Source organism: Hemiscyllium ocellatum (genome assembly GCF_020745735.1).
Source record: "Hemiscyllium ocellatum isolate sHemOce1 chromosome 27 unlocalized genomic scaffold, sHemOce1.pat.X.cur. SUPER_27_unloc_1, whole genome shotgun sequence".
NCBI classification, from domain to species: Eukaryota; Metazoa; Chordata; class Chondrichthyes; order Orectolobiformes; family Hemiscylliidae; genus Hemiscyllium; species Hemiscyllium ocellatum.
The window spans coordinates 936,496-953,955 of NW_026867476.1; the positions used below are offsets into that span (position 1 = coordinate 936,496).

Here is a 17,460-nt window from a genome sequence, read left to right on the forward strand (position 1 = left end):
TGTTCCCATTCCGCAGAACACCCACCCACCCACCCACCCCCCACAGCCTGTCAGCTCCGCATCGGCCCACCTCGAACACACATCCCACCCAGAACTCCCCCCCATCCCTGCGTTTCCCTACCTTAACCTGCACCTCCCTGGACACCATGGGGCGATTTAGCACGGCCAAACCACCCGCACCTGGGCACGGGTGCCACGGGCTTGAGGGAAGGGGTGGAGGGGAGGGAAGAACACCCGTCTGGTTCACCCATGTCCTTGGGGGCAGGAACATTGGTAAGACCCTCAAGTCTGTCCCGCTCCCTGGGATCTGTCTGGGGCTTGGCTCCATGATCTTTGGGGCGCCTGTTTAATCCCCAGATGTCTTTCTGAGCAACTGGAGACGTTCCTCAGACCAGAGGAGGTGGAACCTTATTAGACGGCCAGCAGGAGGAAATGATTGCCACTGCAAGGGTGGCAGCTCCGAAATGATGGACAGAAGAAAGGAATCCAGATCTGAGGCCAGGGAGAGATTATTTTACTCAGTGGGTGTCTCTTGACGATGTTGTCTGAATTCCCAGTGGGAGGAGACCCAACTTCCAATCATGAGTTGGACATCTCAAGTGGGCATGTTGTTACTTGTTCAGGGTAAGGGATAAGGATGGGGCTAAATTGCCCTTAAACTGAACTAGCCCCATTTGCCTTAAAACCCTGCCTATTTATGTATCCATGCCTTTTAAACTTTGGAATTGTACCAGCCTCTACCACTTCCTTATCCCATACACACACACACCACCCTCTGCATAACATAGTGGTGAATTGGCCATGCTAAATTGCCTGTGGTGTTAGGTAAGGGGTAAATGTATGCGCTTCGGCGGGTCGGTGTGGACTTGTTGGGCCGAAGGGCCTGTTTCCACACTGTAAGTAATCTAATCGCGCCCCTCAGGTCCCTTTTAAATCTTTCCCCTCTCATCCTAAACCTCTAGTTTTGGTCTCCTCTACTCTGGAGAACAAGACCTCGCCTATCCACCTTACCTCAGCCCCTCACGATTTTATAGCCCTCCATAAGTCACCCCATCAGCCTCTGATGTTCCAGGGAAAGAGGCCGCAGTCTATCTGGCCTCGCCCTCTAACTCAAAACATTCCCAGTCCCAGCAACATCCTGGCAAATCTTTTTACACACCCTCCCCAGTTTAACGACATCCTTCCTGTAGCGCAGCGACCAGAGTTGTCCGCAAAACTCGAAAAGTGGCCTCAGTGCAGACGCAACGTGGCGTCCCAACATCCGATGGTCAGTGCTCTGACCAACGCAGGCAAGAGTGCCAAATGCCTACTTCACCACCCTGACTGTCTGCGACTCCGCCTTGAAGGCCCTGTGTACCTTACCAAATTGCTAAACTCACTTTAGATTAGATTACTTACAGTGTGGAAACAGGCCCTTCGGCCCAACAAGTCCACACCGACCCCCCCCAAAGTGCAACCCACCCATCCCTCTTACCTAACACTACGGGCAATTTAGCGTGGCCAATTCACCCTGACCTGCACATCTTTGTGACTGTGGGAGGAAACCGGAGCACCCGGAGGAAACCCACGCAGACACGGGGAGAACGTGCAAACTCCACACAGTCAGTCGCCTGAGGCGGGAATTGAACCCGGGTCTCTGGCGCTGTGAGGCAGCAGTGCTAACCGCTGTGCCAACTCCCATCTCCCATTTCTCGGCTCACTTGGTTCCCCAGTCGATCAAGATCCCATTGCGCTCTTGGGGCAATTCCTCACTGCCCGCGACCTTGGCGTCAAAACTTGCTCAGACCCAACTGGTCCCACGTGCCCCGTTTACCATCAGGATAACTTTGGCTTTTCAGGCGCCGATGCCTTTCGAATGCGGTGACTCAACCTGCATCCACCGCTCGCTCCGGCCGTTCGTCCCCATTGAAATGCCGGTGAGGTAGGTGGGACTGGTTTTGAACTTGGGATGAGGGTCGCCATGGACTGGATGGGCCGAAGGGTCCCTGGGCAGGCGGAGGCGGGAAAAGCGAGGCGCCGCGCCCTCCAGCGGTGGGGCTTGGTAAGGCACGGTGGGATTCGGAAGGTTGGAGGAGGAGGAGGAGGAGCAAGAGGAGCGGCGCCGGCAACGCGCATGCCCGGCCGGCCGTGCCGGCGCCGCGCAGGCGCAGCCCGTCTTCCCGCCGACCGGCGGCCCCCGTCCGGGCATGCGCGGTGCCGGCCGGCGGGGGGGGGAAGGTGGACGTCGGCGGACGGTCCCGGGTTTCCGGGGATGGCGGTGAGCCGGCGGGAATGAGAGGGGGGGTGTGAATTAACCTCAGGGTTTGTTTATGAACACCCGGGGGAGGGCCTGAGTAAAAGATTTCGATATTTGCCCCGAGGGCCCCCCCCCCCCCCGAAGGGCGGCGGCTGAGGTGGAGGCGAGATGTCGCCGCCATCTTGGTGAGGGACGGGGCTCCCCCTCAGCGTGGCTTCGGCCGCCATCTTGGTAAGGGAGGGGATGGGGGCGGGGCTGCCTCTCAGCGTGGCTTCGGCCGCCATCTTGGTAAGGGAGGGGATGGGGGCGGGGCTGCCTCTCAGCGTGGCTTCGGCCGCCATCTTGGTAAGGGAGGGGATGGGGGCGGGGCTCCCTCTCAGCGTGGCTGCGGCCGCCATCTTGGTGAGGGGTCTTGTCCTTTCCCCAGGTTGCTCCGGGCGCCATCTTGGTGAGGGGAAATAACCGGGCGCGACTCCACCCCCCCCCACCACTTCCTTTGTTACACCAGCGGCCATTTTGGTCAGGGAAAGTGGACTGAGGGGGGCGCCATCTTGGTGAAGGGGATGGATGCTCCATTGCTCCCATTACCCAAGGTCACTGGGCCCCCAACCCCCCAAGGGCTGCATCGTCGGGGCCCTTCTCTCCGCTGAGACCTCCGCTCATTCGCCCCCCCCCCCCTCCACGTACGATTGCACGCCCCTCTTTAAAATCTCCCGCGTTGCTTTTGACATTCGGTTGGCGGTCGGTGGGAACGATGATGGCGCGGTGACTCAGTGGTTAGCGTCGCTGGCTCACGGTCGGCCGGGACCCGGGTTCGATTCCACCCTCGTCTTGTGGGGGGTGGGGCGCCTGTCTCTCCGTGCGGAGTTTGCACGTTCCCTTCCCCGTGACTGCGAGCTTCCTTCGGGTGCACCGGTTTCTTCCCCCTCCGGTCCAAAGGCTTCGGGTGGTTTGCCTATGCCGTGTTGCCCCATAGCGTCCAGGTTGGGAGGATGAGCCATGCAGGGTGAGAGGGAAGAGGGGTGGATATGGCGGAGACCCTCCGGAGGGCCTGCGCCGACACTGTAGACCTTCTGGAGTCCCTTGCCGTACTGCCAGAAGCAATGTTTGCGAACTCTCCTTTTGACAGGGTGTTGAGGAAGAGGATTCACAGATGGAACACTCAAACCCAGCAGTATGTTAAGTTTTGACGGGCATCTGGCCTTTGAAGGTGGGAAGGAAAGAGAAAATCTGTGTCACCGCAACGGCGGGCACTCATCCGAGTGCAAGTCTTCCACTGCCATCACCCAGTTACGCAGCCGTCAGTGACATCGCACCATCCACAGTGGTAGGCGTGACCTGGGTGTGCGTGTGGACGTGGATGAATGCTTAGCTGGTTATCCGAACCCGGAGGGAGAGACCAGGCCATGGAGAAACCGTGGAAATGCGGGGACTGCGGCAAGGCGTTCAGCTACCCGTCGCAGTTGGAAAACCACCACCGCAGCCACACCGGGGAGCGGCCGTTCATCTGCTCCGTGTGCGGCAAGGGCTTTGCGCAGTCCTTCTGCCTGCAGTCGCACCAGCGGGCTCACACCGAGGAGAGGCCGTTCAGCTGCACGTACTGTGGGAAGCGGTTCCGGTGCTCGTCCAACTTGACGGCTCACCGGCGGGTCCACACCGGCGAGCGGCCCTTCACCTGCTCGGTGTGCGGGAAGGGCTTCACCCAGTCCACCACGCTGCAGACGCACCAGCGGGTGCACACCGGGGAGAGGCCCTTCGCCTGCTCCGAGTGCGGGAAGGGATTCACCAACTCGTCGCAGCTGCTCAAGCACCAGCGGGTGCACACGGGCGAGCGGCCCTTCACCTGCCCCGCCTGCGGCAAAGGCTTCGCCCAGTCCAACAACTTGCTGCGGCACCAGCGCGGGCACGCCGGCGAGCGGCCCTTCTCCTGCCCGGTCTGCGGCAGCGGCTTCACCCACGCGTGGAACCTGCGGGCGCACCAGCGCATCCACAGCGGCGAGCGGCCCTTCGCCTGCTCAGTCTGCGGCAAGGGCTTCACCCGCTCATCCCACCTGCAGACCCACCGGCGCATCCACACCGGGGAGAGGCCCTTCGCCTGCTCGGTCTGCGGGAAGGCCTTCACTCAGCCGCAGCATCTTCTGTCGCACCAGCGAATCCACAAGTGACCGCAGCAGGATGGCCCGGTCACGTCCGGATGACAGAATCCCAATGGTGCAGGAAGAGGCCGTTCGGTCCGTTGAGTCTGCGCCGACCATCCGGACAGCATTCCACCCAGACCCACCCTCCCTCCCTAGCCCTGTTACCCTGCCTTTCCTACAGCCAATCCACCCTAACCTGCACATCCCTGGGCACTATGGGTAGTAAAGTATGGCCAATCCACCCGAACCTGCATATCCCCGGGCACTGTGGATAATTAAGCATGGCCAGTCCACCCTAACCTGCACATCCCTGGGCACTATGGGTAATTAAGTACGGTCAATCCACCCTAACCTGCACATCCCCGGGCACTATGATAAATAAGCATGGTCAATCCACCCTAACCTGCACATCCCTGGGCATTATGGGTAATTAGCACAGCCAATCCACCCTAACCTGCACATCCCTGGGCACTATGGGTAATTTAGCCTGGCCAATCCACCCTAACCTGCACATCCCTGGGCACTATGGGTAATTTAGCCTGGCCAATCTACCCTAACCTATACATCCCTGGACACTATGGGTAATTTAGCACAGCCAGTCCACCCTAACCTGCACATCCCTGGGCACTATGGGTAGTAAAGTATGGCCAATCCACCCGAACCTGCATATCCCCGGGCACTGTGGATAATTAAGCATGGCCAGTCCACCCTAACCTGCACATCCCTGGGCATTATGGGTAGTAAAGTATGGCCAATCCACCCGGACCCGCATATCCCCGGGCACTATGGATAATTAAGCATGGCCAGTCCACCCTAACCTGCACATCCCTGGGCATTATGGGTAATTTAGCACGGCCAATCCACCCTAACCTGCACATCGGGTTGCGCTTCGGCGGGTCGGTGTGGACTTGTTGGGCCGAAGGGCCTGTTTCCACACTGTAAGTCTAATCTAATCTAATCTAATCTAATCCCTGGGCACTATGGATAATTAGCACAGCCAATCCACCCTAACCTGCACACCTCTGGGCACTATGGGTAATTTAGCATGGCCAATCTACCCTAACCTGCACATCCCTGGGCACTATGGGTAATTTAGCGTGGCCAATACACCCTAACCTGCACGTCCCTGGGCCCTATGGCTTATTTGGCATGGCCAATCCACCCTAACCTGCACATCTTTGGACTGTGGGAGGAAACCCACACAGACACGGGGAGAATGTGCAAACTCCACACACACGCGCAGTCATCCGAGGGTGGAATCGAACCTGCGTCCCTGGTGCTCTGAGGCAGCAGTGCTAACCACTGAGTCACCGTGCCGCCTCAATGAAAGACAAACATTCAAAGAATGAGCGTATCATCGCCCAGGCCCAACACTTACTGCCCATCCCTAATTGCCCAGGGGGCAGTTAAGAGTCAACCACATTGGCTGTGGGTCAGACCAGGTAAGGATGGCTGCTTCCTTCCCTAACGGACACTAGTGAACCACATGGATTTTCCCGCCAACAATCAACACCACTAGTCTCTTAATTCCTATTCCCCCAGCTGCCCTGGGAGGATTTGAAGCTGCATTATCAGGACATTAGCGGAGTCTCTGGATTAACAATCCAATGATAAAACCACTGGGCCATCACCTTCCCTTCAGCGATGTCGGTCACGGATGTTACAAGCAAAACCGACCAACTGCATGACGTCATTTCCAGCATCTCGAACCCTGCCAAACCTGGACAACGCCCCCAAGTGACTCATCGACAGGCGGAGAGACACTGTGCAAACAAACACTGCATCTGTTTGCGTGTCAAGCCGTCCAACCTGTTCTCGACAGTGTGGACTGACGTGCTACGTACGATGGGATGTTTGGAGTCCCACCGTCGTCCCAAAATTGGCAAAGCCCTCACTGTCAGGAGCAAAGGTATGTCCCGTTGTGTCGGACATGGCTGTGCTGCCTTCCTCCCAGCATCTGACACTTTCCCAAGGCTTTCTTGTTAAGTTGGAACAAGGAGCCCTGAATGTTAAAGAGGGCCTTGGGTTGTTGAGCAGTCGCGGGTAATGACAGCCTTGTAGCTGCTTTGGATCCGACACAGAGGGTCCCGTTCTCCTACTGCCCCTTTGCGATTTTCTGTCGGACTGGATGGGGCTTTGCTCACATGAATACTGACCGAGGTTTTGAGCACTAAAACACCACCGGACAAAATGCTTTCATGAACTTTGTTATCTCTGACTCAGCAGTGCTTGTGAAACGGAACTCTGAATCAATTCTGTCTCTAATGTCAAGGCACGGTTCCACGCCACCACAATTTCTTCTCAATCTGGAATTGGTAGAATAATTTGCCTTGCTTTTTCAACGAGTTGGACGGAAGGGTCTGTTTCTGTACTGTCCAACTCTCAGCACTTAAGAGCAAGCATTGACAGTACACAAGGTCTAGTAAGCAAGATGAACCAATCTAGGTCAGCCAGAGGAGAGCTGGGAGAACGGATCAGTTCCAGTCGCCTGGATCCAAAAGGCCCTCATTGATTACGGGAAAACTGCAGCAGCTACAGGGGGCATCTCACTGAGCGTGAGGTGGGGGTCAGGTTTTGAAATGCGCTTATCGACTTCAACCTGGCTGGAAACTCACCCTTCTCTGCAAGCTGATGGGATTCACCTCCTTCACACACACCCCCCCCTCCCCATACCTAAACCCAGTCATCTGTGCAAAAATGCTCCAGACTGTGTATGACCCCCCCCCCCCCAGAGTAATAATTTTTTTTGGAGGGGGATGGGGCACAAACAAAGGAGGGGGGCAATCATGAGGGGGGCTTGTTGATGGGTAGCGGAGTGATGAATCCTCAGCTAACGAGCAGACAGGGAGATTATCAACGGATTAACTTGGACTCTGGTTATGAATGTGGTACCCTTCGGATTTATTCTGGCAAATTATTGGTGTAATACAACTGGAACAAAACTGGCAAATTATTGATGTCATACAACTCTTGAGTGTTAATGGAAACGATTGGGATTTTAAAAAACAACAATTCGCCTCCTGACTTAATGCAATTGGCCACTAATTCATTCTGCTACAGAAAATATGTCATTAATTAGATTAGATTCCCAACGGTGTGGAAACAGGTCCTTCGGCCCAATCAGTCCACACCGACCCTCCAAAGGGTAACCCACCCAGACCTATTTCCCTCTGACTGATCAAACACTACGGCCAATTCACCTGACCCGCACATCTTTGGACCCTGATGAATCTTTTTTTTTCCGATCTGTTCAGTTGGCTAGGCCAACATTTATTGCCCATTTTTAATTGTCCAGAGGGCAGTATTTCGGCAGGTCTGGGGTCACGTGTGGACCAGACCAGTAAGGATGGCAGAATTTCTTCACGAAAGCACATTAAATGCACGGTGAACGTCCTCTGCAAGTTCATTCCACACCCAAACCCCCTTGTGTTTAAAAACAAAATTGTCCCCCATGTCTTTTTCCCATCTTTTTCCTTTCACCTTAACAATATGTCCCTCGGTCTTGAATCTCCCCCCACCCCCCAGGGAAAAGACAGCTGTCTTATCTCTACCCCCTCATGACTTTATAAACCTCTTAGGCTCCAGTGAACAGAGCCCCCAACCTCTCCTTTATAACTCAAACCCTCCAACCCTGGCAACATCCTGGTAAATCCAGCTTAATAATATCCTTCCTATAACAGGGCGAGCAGAACTGGATACAGTACTCCAGAAGAGACCTCACTGACTTCCTCCACATGACGTTGCGACTCCGATACTCAAAGCTCTGAGTGATGAGAGCAAGCGTGCTAAATGCCTTCTTAACCTACCCCTGCCTATACCTGAATGATATACCTGAACCGCTAGGTGTCTCTCTCTCTCTCTCTCTCTCTCTGTTCTACAGCACCAGCCAAAGCCCTACCATTAACTCTTTAAGTCCCATGCCCTTGTCCGTTTACCAAACTACAACACCTCACATTTATCCAAATGAAACTCCCCCTGCCCCTCCTCAGCCCACTGACCCAATTGCTCGAGGCCTCTTTGTACTTTGCGGGAACCTTCTTCACTGTCCACTACACCATCAATCTTGGGCGTCATTCCCAAACTGACTGACCCATGCCTCCTGTGTGAATGACCTAGAAGGAGATTGTCAGCAGAATTGATGACAAGTTACGTGACCATCATTCGGCTCTTAGTTCTAGATTTTTCATTCCTTCTTTTACCAACTTCTCGTTTCGCCGTCTGCTGTGGGAGGATTTGAACTCAGGATCGCCAGAACCCGACCTGTATCACTGAATTAATAATCTAGTGATAACAGCACTCAGCCATTACCTCCCCTCTCCCTGACCACAATTAAAATTGAACTGTACAGCACAGGAAAGGACCAGTTGTGCCCAACGTGATGGAAAATTAAACTAATCCCTTCTGCCTGTCCTTGGTCCATAGTCCTTCCATATTCATGTACGTATCTAAAAGTCCCTTAAATGCCCCTATTGTATCTGCCTCCACCACCATCCCCTGGCAGCACGTCCAGGCTCCTATCACTCCATGTGTAAAAAAAACACGCCCCTCACATCTCCTTTGAGCTTTCCTCTCTCACCTTAAATGCATGCTCCCTAGTTTTAGACTATAGGGAAAAAAAATTTCTGATGGTCAGCTCTATCTATGCATCTCATAATTCTCTCGACTTCTACCTCCCATCAGCCTCCACCGCTCCAGAGAAAGCACTCCGCGTTTTCCTCGCCCCTCCTTATAGCTCAGACCCTCTAATCCAGGCAGCGTCCTGCTCTGCACCCTCTCCGAAGCCTCCACGTCCTTCTTGTAATGCGGTGGCCAGAATTGAACGCAATACTCTGTAAGTGTGGCCGAGCCGAAGTCTTACAAAGCCGCACCATGATATCCTGACTCAGGCACTCGATTCCCCCGGCCAACATTTGCGAGTGTGCCCTAAGCCTTCTTTACCACCCTACCCACCTGCGTGGGCACTTTCAGGGAGTGGTGGACTTGAACCCCAACATTCCTCTGTACACTGTTCAGCGTTCTGCCTTTAACTGCACACTTCACATAGAGTCATAGAGATGGACAGCATGGAAACAGACCCTTCGATCCAACCCGTCCATGCCGATCAGATATCCCACCCCAATCTAGTGATCTCCCAAATTGCAGCCCCTCACACTTACCTGGATTAAACTCCATCGGCCGTCTGTCCACCTGTATCTGCGACTCTGTCATGCCTCAGAATCTTGAGGTGACTGTTTATTCACCCAGTCAGATCTTGGTCCTCGAGACAGCAGACATTTAACGTGGTAGTGCCCTGATTATGAATGCACATATCTCCTGAATATGAGGAAGCTGATGACCATCTCCGAGCATCGATCGCCGATCCGACACAGGAGTCTGATTATAAACATAACTGAAGCTTAAGCACGAATGCATCATGGCGACGGATACTGACACAAAACGAATCCTGGTTGTTGAAGACTCTCTGAAAAGTCAACAAAAGGTCTTCGATTTCGCAGGTTGGTTTTGGAGCAGCGATGGGACACCAGGGAGATGTTTTTTAAGGGACCTTGCAGCTATCAGGCTCCCTGAGAGCTTGTACCCACCAAGATTTTGCTTCACAATCCCATTGGAATTCCCATCACTCAGTGTGGAAAGCCGTGACTCCTGCTGTGTTTTGCGATTGTCACAGCCTGAACACTGAAATCCTCTCTCCCCTTTTCTCTCTCTCCAGTAGTGAGGTCACACCTGGGGTAACGTGTATCGTTCCGGTCTCCTTAGTTGAGAAAGGACGTACTGGCACTGGAAAGGGGGAGCAGGGGAGGTTCACAAGGTTGATTCCGGAGTTGGAGAGGATTGGCTTAACTGGGTAGACTGGGACTGAACAGAACTTCGAAGAATTGGGGGGGGATGGGGGGAATCTTATAGAAACCCCAAAAAAATCAAGATGGGCCTGGATAAGATATAAGTGGGGAGGTTATTCTCGCTGTGGGGTGAAACTAGAACAAAGGCGCATAGCCTCAAAATGAGGAGGAGTGGATTGTGGACAGAGTTGAGGAGGAACCTCTTCACCCAGAGAGTTGTGAGTCTGGAATTCCCCCCCAAGTCTCTGCTCTGGCCCATGCAGAGGGAGAGCCAGTCAATCCCATTCCCTGCCTACTGAAGCGGTTGACGCTTACCTGGCTGAGTGTTTTTAAAGCCCAGATAGACTTTTGAACAGCGAAAGGAATTAAGAGTTACAGTGAGCGGGCGGGTGAGTGGAGCTGAGTCCGCACAAAACGATCAGCCATGATCTTATTGGATGGCGGAGCAGGCTTGGGGTGGGTGGGTGCAAATGGCCGATTCCTTGTCCTTCTATTCTCAAGAGCTTGCTGGTGTGTTTGGAAACCGGATTACCGGGTGAATCCTTTCCCACACATGGCCCCTCCTTGGCACACGCGGGCGTGGGTTCCCAGCTCAGATGGGGATTGGAATCCCTTCCCGCGTGGCCCCCCCTTCCTCCACATTGCTTGCTTCGCACTGGCCAGATGATGGGCTGTCGTCTTGTTCAAGGAGATGTGGGAGAAAGGAGGGAGTGGGATTGACTGGCTGACCTTCTGCACGAGCCAGATGGCCCCCATTGGCGCTGCAGTATAAGATTCTATAACAATTTCAAAAATCCATCATTGAGCTCAGGAGATGGGCCAATCAGTCCATTGCATGGGCCACAGCAGAGACTTGGTGGGGAATTGCAGACTCACAACTCTCTGGGTGAAGAAGTTCCTCCTCAACTCTGTCCTCAATCCACTCCTCCTTATTTTGAGGCTATTGCCCCTTTGTTCTAGTTTCTCCGAGTGTGCTGCCAATCTGTCCCACTCCCTGACACTGAAAATCTTTCCCTTGTTGAGTAATCGTTGGAAGTTGCTGTTGGATTTGATCCAGGCACTGTCCTCCAGATCATCATAACTCAACTGAGTAAGATCATCTTCACTCTGGATTTTTTTTGTCAATTATTTCAAAGCTCTCTGCTTACTAACCATCCTGGCAGTGTGATTCACTTATCCCTATGCACATGAAAACTGCAAGTGCCTAAGGGTTCTTTTGGGTCTGATCAAAACCATTACAAAAAGACACGTGTGCTTAGATATGAAGTGAATTTATTAGCTGAGTCTGTTTAACATATATTAGGAGGGGCTCAGTGGTTGGCACAGTGCCAGGGACCCAGGTTCGATTCCAGCCTGGGGACACTGTCTCCGTGGAGTTTGCACATTCTTCCTATAACTCATGAACAAAAGTGGACCCAGGGACACAAAGGTGTCACAGTTGAATGAACCGCTGCTTTGGGATCTTCCCTCTTCATTCATCGCTTCCCAACTGAAATTGTCTCTTTGAATATTGGAGCATCAATCCGTGGAGGGTCATTCGCAAAAAGAGGAGGTTCCTGCGTTCATTTAGCACCTTTCATGCCCTCAGGACATCCCAGAGTGGTTCGCAGTGATGGATTTTGGAAGGAGGAGGAGAGGCTGAATAAACTCATGTCACAATTTTAAACAGAGTTGAGATGTTAAGGGGTTAATTTGCTCTGCTGAATTTCTAGAAATTGGATGCCCCAGGGGTAGGGTGGTATGTTTCTCTGTCTTGCAGATACAATATTTTTTAAAAATTGTCATCTCCTGTTATTCGGATTAAAAAAATACACTGCCATCTTCTGTTGTTCAGAGTAAATTTACATTACCATCTATTATTCATAGTACGTTTACATTATCATCCCCGATTCAGAATCAATACGAGCACTGCAGTTAAAATTCTGACTACTCCTTACAGTTAAAAAAAAATTTACACCAGATCTTGCCATTCAGAGATGATCTGAAGTAATTTGCTCCTGGAGGTGAGGTGGTCACTGGATTGTGTCTTGTGTAGCATGTGACTATAGGAGGAATGGTTGGGGGTTATCTGGTGGGCATTACTGACTGTGATGTCAGATTTCGTACAAAGGAAGAATTGGTTCCTTAGTTCAGGCAGCTGCAAGTATCGCGAGAAGTGTTGCATCAAGTGCATAAGAATCTCAAGAAATTAACAGAGTGACCAGGGGGTGTAAATAGACAACGCGAAGAGAGAGAGCTAGGGGGGCACAGGTCATAGTTCCTTGCAAATGGTGTCACAGGTAGACAGGATGGTTAAGAAAGTGCTTGATACCTTTATTGGACAGAGGATGGGGTACAGGGGTTGGGGAAGTCATGTTACGGCTGTACAAAGTATTGTTAAGGCCGCATTTGGAGTACCGTATACAAATCTGGTTACCCTGCTATTATTGGAAGGATGTTATTAAAGTGGACAGGGGGGAGAAGACATTTACAAGGAAGTTACTCAGACTGGAGGGTTTGAGTTACGAGGAGACGTTGGATAGGCTGGGACTATTTTTTCCCCCTGGAATGTCGGAAGCTGAAGGGTGACCTTATAGAGGTTTATAATCGGCTGAATGGCCTAGGAGTTTTTCCCCAGCGTAGGTGAGAGAGGGGAAAGATTTAAAACGGGCCTTTTTTCACTCAGAGGGTGATGTGTGTGTGGAATGAGCTGCCAGAGGAAGTGGTGGAGGCTGGTACAATGACAGCACTGAAAAGGTGGATGGGGACATGAATAGGAAGGGCTTAGAAGGATAGGGGCCAAGTGCTGGCAAATGGGACTGGATTAATTTCGTAAACCAGGTCAGCATGGACGAGTCGGGCCGAAGGGTCTGTCTCTGTGCTGTGCGACGGGACAAGTTGACCAGACGGTTTGAAAGATAAAATCTAATGGATTTCTCAGTGAAAGCGGAGAGTGGGAGAGGGAAGGAGTCGGTGGTGGATCATTCTCAATCACCGATTCGGACTCTGCTAGAGTCACGCCTCTCAATTCTGAAAGTCCGAGAGGGTGCAGGGAGGTTTTCCTACAAGAGTGTCAGGGATTGGTAGTTGTTGAAGAGTTAGGTGGACACGAGGGTGAGCAGTTGAAATATTAAGTGGAAAAGTACTTGAGAAATAAATTCCTGATGAAGGGCACTTGCTCGAAGCGTCTGTTCTCCTGCTCCTCAGATGCTGCCTGACCTGCTGAGTTTTTCCAGCACCACTCCCTCAACTCTTGAGGTCCTCACTCGCGCCGAAGATGAAAGCAGCCTGTGTTTGGCTGACACTGGCTAAGTTTTGCTTAAGGTTTGGGTACTTTGACCAATCGAGTTGCATCTGGAACACAGCACCTCACGTTTGCCTTTAATGTCAGAAGAGGTTAGGGTCTGGGCTACCTTCTTAATACATTCTCAGGAAGTCTAGAGTGGTCCCTAACACAGAGTACAGGAAGACTGAAGCTGGTAAATCAACTGGGAGGTCTACAGCTCAGAAGGACGGCCCTTCGGCCCACTGCGTCTGTGCAAGCACCGAACGGTTCGCATCCCGTTTTCCTGCACTTGGCCCGCACAGCGAGATACCGACGCAACTGTACAACGCCAATGGGAAGCTTTATGTACGTGTGGCAGCAGAAGTTAGGGAAACGTCAACAGCAGAGGAGGTTAGAGGGGCAACACAGTCCTGCAGGACTGAGATGAAAGGACGGGGGTAGCTCTGATCCGTACCGAGGCAGCTTCAGCGACCGCAAGTCGCAGAACCACAGCACAAAAAGGACCAGACGCTAAAATGGAGGAGGACAGGCCGCCTAATACTCACCTCTGAGCCCATTTCATTTCCAGGTTGAAAATCCTGCCACTGGAGTGACATCAGGAGCACAGCAGCCAGGGGGAAAGTCTGGTTGAACCTCACTAGTGGAACCTGCAAAGGAAGTTTACACCGTCTCAGCTAAGCATCAGGAGAGGTGAACATTTCTCTTGGAGGGAGCGGGGAAAATCCACTCCTTCCCACGCTGTGTGGGAGGGCTCTGCAAAACCCGGCCCACTTTACAACAGGCCCTTCCTCCTGTTTCCTGGATTCATTCAGCAGATTCGGAGGCAAGTCAGTTGGGATACATCCAGGGGATGAAGGGGGCTCGCCTGGAGAAGGGAATCTCGAAACCCTTCGGATTTGGGGGCGACCATCCTGAAAAGCGGGTGAGTCTGAGGGGATTCGCAGTGACCTGGACACAGCACCAGAAGCAAGAGGCCTCCCATTTACCAGTGAGATGCGGAGACGTCTCCTCTCTCTGAGCGTCATTAGTCATGAGGAGCAGAGGTCATTTAATATATTCATAGAGTCATAGAGATATACAGTACAGAAATAGACCCTTCGGTCTAACCCGTCCATGCCGACCCAGATATCCCAACCCAATCTAGTCCCACCTGCCAGCACCCGGCCCATATCCCTCCAAACCCTTCCTATTCATATACCCATCCAAATGCCTCTTAAATGTTGCAATTGTACCAGCCTCCACCACTTCCTCTGGCAGCTCATTCCATACACGTACCACCCTCTGCATGGAAAAGCTGCCCCTTAGGTCTCTTTTATAGCTTTCCCCTCTCACCCTAAACCTCTAGTTCTGGACTCCCCGACCCCAGGGAAAAGACCTTGTCTATTTATCCTATCAATGCCCCCTCATGATTTTATAATCCTCTATATGGTCACCCCTCAGCCTCTGATGCTCCAGGGAAAACAGCCCCAGCCTGTTCAGCCTCTCCCTATAGCTCAAACCCTCCAACCCTGGCAACATCCTTGTAAATCTTTTCTGAACGCTTTCAAGTTTCACAACATCTTTCCGATAGGAAGGAGACCAGAATTACACGCAATATTCCACCAGTGGCCCTAACCAATGTCCTGTACAGCTGCAACATGACCTCCCAACTCCTGTACTCAATACTCTGACCAATAAAGGAAAGCATACCAAACGCCTTCTTCACTATCCTATCTACCTGAGACTTCACTTTCAAGGAGCTATGAACCTGCACTCCAAGGTCTCTTTGTTCAGCAACACTCCCTAGGACCTTACCATTAAGTGTATACGTCCTGCTAAGATTTGCTTTCCCAAAATGCAGCACCTCGCATTTATTGGAATTAAACTCCATCTGCCACTTCTCAGCCCATTGGCCCATCTGGTTAAGAGTGGTGCTGGAAAAGCACAGCAGGTCAGGCAGCATCCGAGTAGCAGGAAAATTGATGTTTCGGGCAGAAGTCCTTAATCAGGAAGGGCTGATAAAGGGCTTTTGCCCGAAACGTCGATTTTCCTGCACCTAGGATGCTGCTGCCTGATCTGCTGTGCTTTTCCAGCACCACTCTGATCTAAACTCTGGTTTCCAGCATCTGCAGTCCTCACTTTTGTCCATCTGACCAAGATCCTGTTGTAATCTGAGGTAACCCTCTTCGCTGTCCACTACACCCTCCAATTTTGGCGTCATCTGCAAACTTACTAACTGTACCTCTTATGTTCACATCCAAATCATGTATGTAAACGATGAAAGGTAGTGGACCCAGCACCGATCCTTGTGGCACTCCACTGGTCACAGGCCTCCAGTCTGAAAAACAACCCTCCACCACCATCCTCTATCTTCTACCTTTGAGCCAGTCCTGTATCCAAATGGCTAGTTCTCCCTGTATCCCATGAGATCTAACCTTGCTAACCAGTATCCCATGGGGAACCTTGTCGAACGCCTTCCTGAAGTCCATTTGGATCACATCTTCAAGGTCGGGCTCAGCAGATCTCCAAGAGGAGGAGGAAAACTCAGATGACCTCTTGGGAAACAAGGCAGGGTAAATGACTGAAGAGCTGGGGGTGGGGTGGTGGTGGTGCTACTGGTCATGATTCTCCCAGCTGTAAGATAGTTACGGGAAAGGATGGGTCCGGTCCACAAATTAAAGCTCTACGTTCTGATGGTATCAGTCAGGAACTTGCAAAAGTTGACTAGGAGTGGGGGGGGGGGGGGGGGGGGGGGGGGAGGCTGCTCGCAGGTAAAGGGCCGTCTGGCAAGTGGGAGGCTTTCGAAAGTGAGGCTACAGGAGGTCAGGACCAGCGCGTTCCTGTCAGCGTGAAGGGCAGGGAGTAGAGAACACGAGAAACATTGAGGCTCTGGTCAAGGTAGAGGAGCAGGGAAATGTCAGGGACAGACAGCCAGGTTCAACAGAGTGCCTTGACGAGTGTAGAAGTGCACTGAAGAAGGAAATCAGGACAGGACAAGGGGACATGAGATAGCTTGGGCAGATAAGGTAAAGGAGAACCCAAAGAGATTCCACGAGTACATTAAGGGCAGAAGGGGAGGGAGAGGATAGGGCGCCTTAACGATCACAGGGGCTGTCCGCGTGTGACTCCACAGGAGATGGGTATGCTCTGAAACGAATATTTCTCATCAGTGCTTAGCATGGAGATAGACATGGAAGGGCGGAGACTGTGAACTTTCATCCATTCCTCACCAGGTTACAAACACAGCCCGTCACACGCCCTGCACCTCGTTGCACCAAGACGGAGGATGTGAGACCACCCCTCTCAGCATTGGGGCAGTCAAAACATGAGGAGCATGCGTCGGACGTTTTGAGCACCTCCAAAATTGGAGGGCGGGGGTGGTTAATATATAGAATAATAGGTAACCTGGGAGGAAGTTACAGACTGGAATCTAATCGAGGGGTTCGGGGTGGTTTATATACAGAATAACAGATACCCCCAGGAGGGAGTTACAGACTGGAATCTAATCGAGGGGTTCGGGGTGGTTTATATACAGAATAACAGATACCCAGGAGGGAGTTACAGACTGGAATCTAATCGAGGGGTTTGCGGTGGTTTATATACAGAATAACAGATACCCCAGGAGGGAGTTACAGACTGGAATCTAATCGAGGGGTTCAGGGTGGTTTATATACAGAATAACAGATACCTGGGAGTGAGTTACAGACTGGAATCTGATCCAGGGGGTTCAGGGGGTTTATATACAGAATAACAGGTTGGCTCTGTTTCCATCCTCTGTCACTCTATGAGAGGATGGATCAATGCTCTCGGTCGCTAGGACCCGGGGGCGGGGGATACCCACAAAGCCCCGCCCACTCCCTGGTGGACACGCATGCGCACCGCTGCCGCCCACCCCGCGGATCCAAGATGGCGGCCGCTCAGCGGGAGCTGATCCCGGGGAAAGGCTCCGGCGGCCACCGGCGGGAGCAGCTGCCGGGCCGTTCATCGAGGTCCCTTGCGTTC

At 52.4% G+C, this 17,460-nt stretch overlaps 1 protein-coding gene across 1 annotated transcript; it reads left to right on the plus strand.

The window, feature by feature from the left end:
* Positions 1-2,199: 2,199 nt before the first annotated feature.
* On the plus strand, positions 2,200-10,357 carry LOC132807124 (zinc finger protein 239-like). The gene is made up of 2 exons (XM_060821433.1): positions 2,200-2,257; positions 3,366-10,357. The coding sequence occupies exon 2, from the start codon at positions 3,601-3,603 to the stop codon at positions 4,399-4,401; it is 801 nt and encodes a 266-aa protein (XP_060677416.1). The 5' UTR covers positions 2,200-2,257; positions 3,366-3,600; the 3' UTR covers positions 4,402-10,357.
* Positions 10,358-17,460: the final 7,103 nt, after the last annotated feature.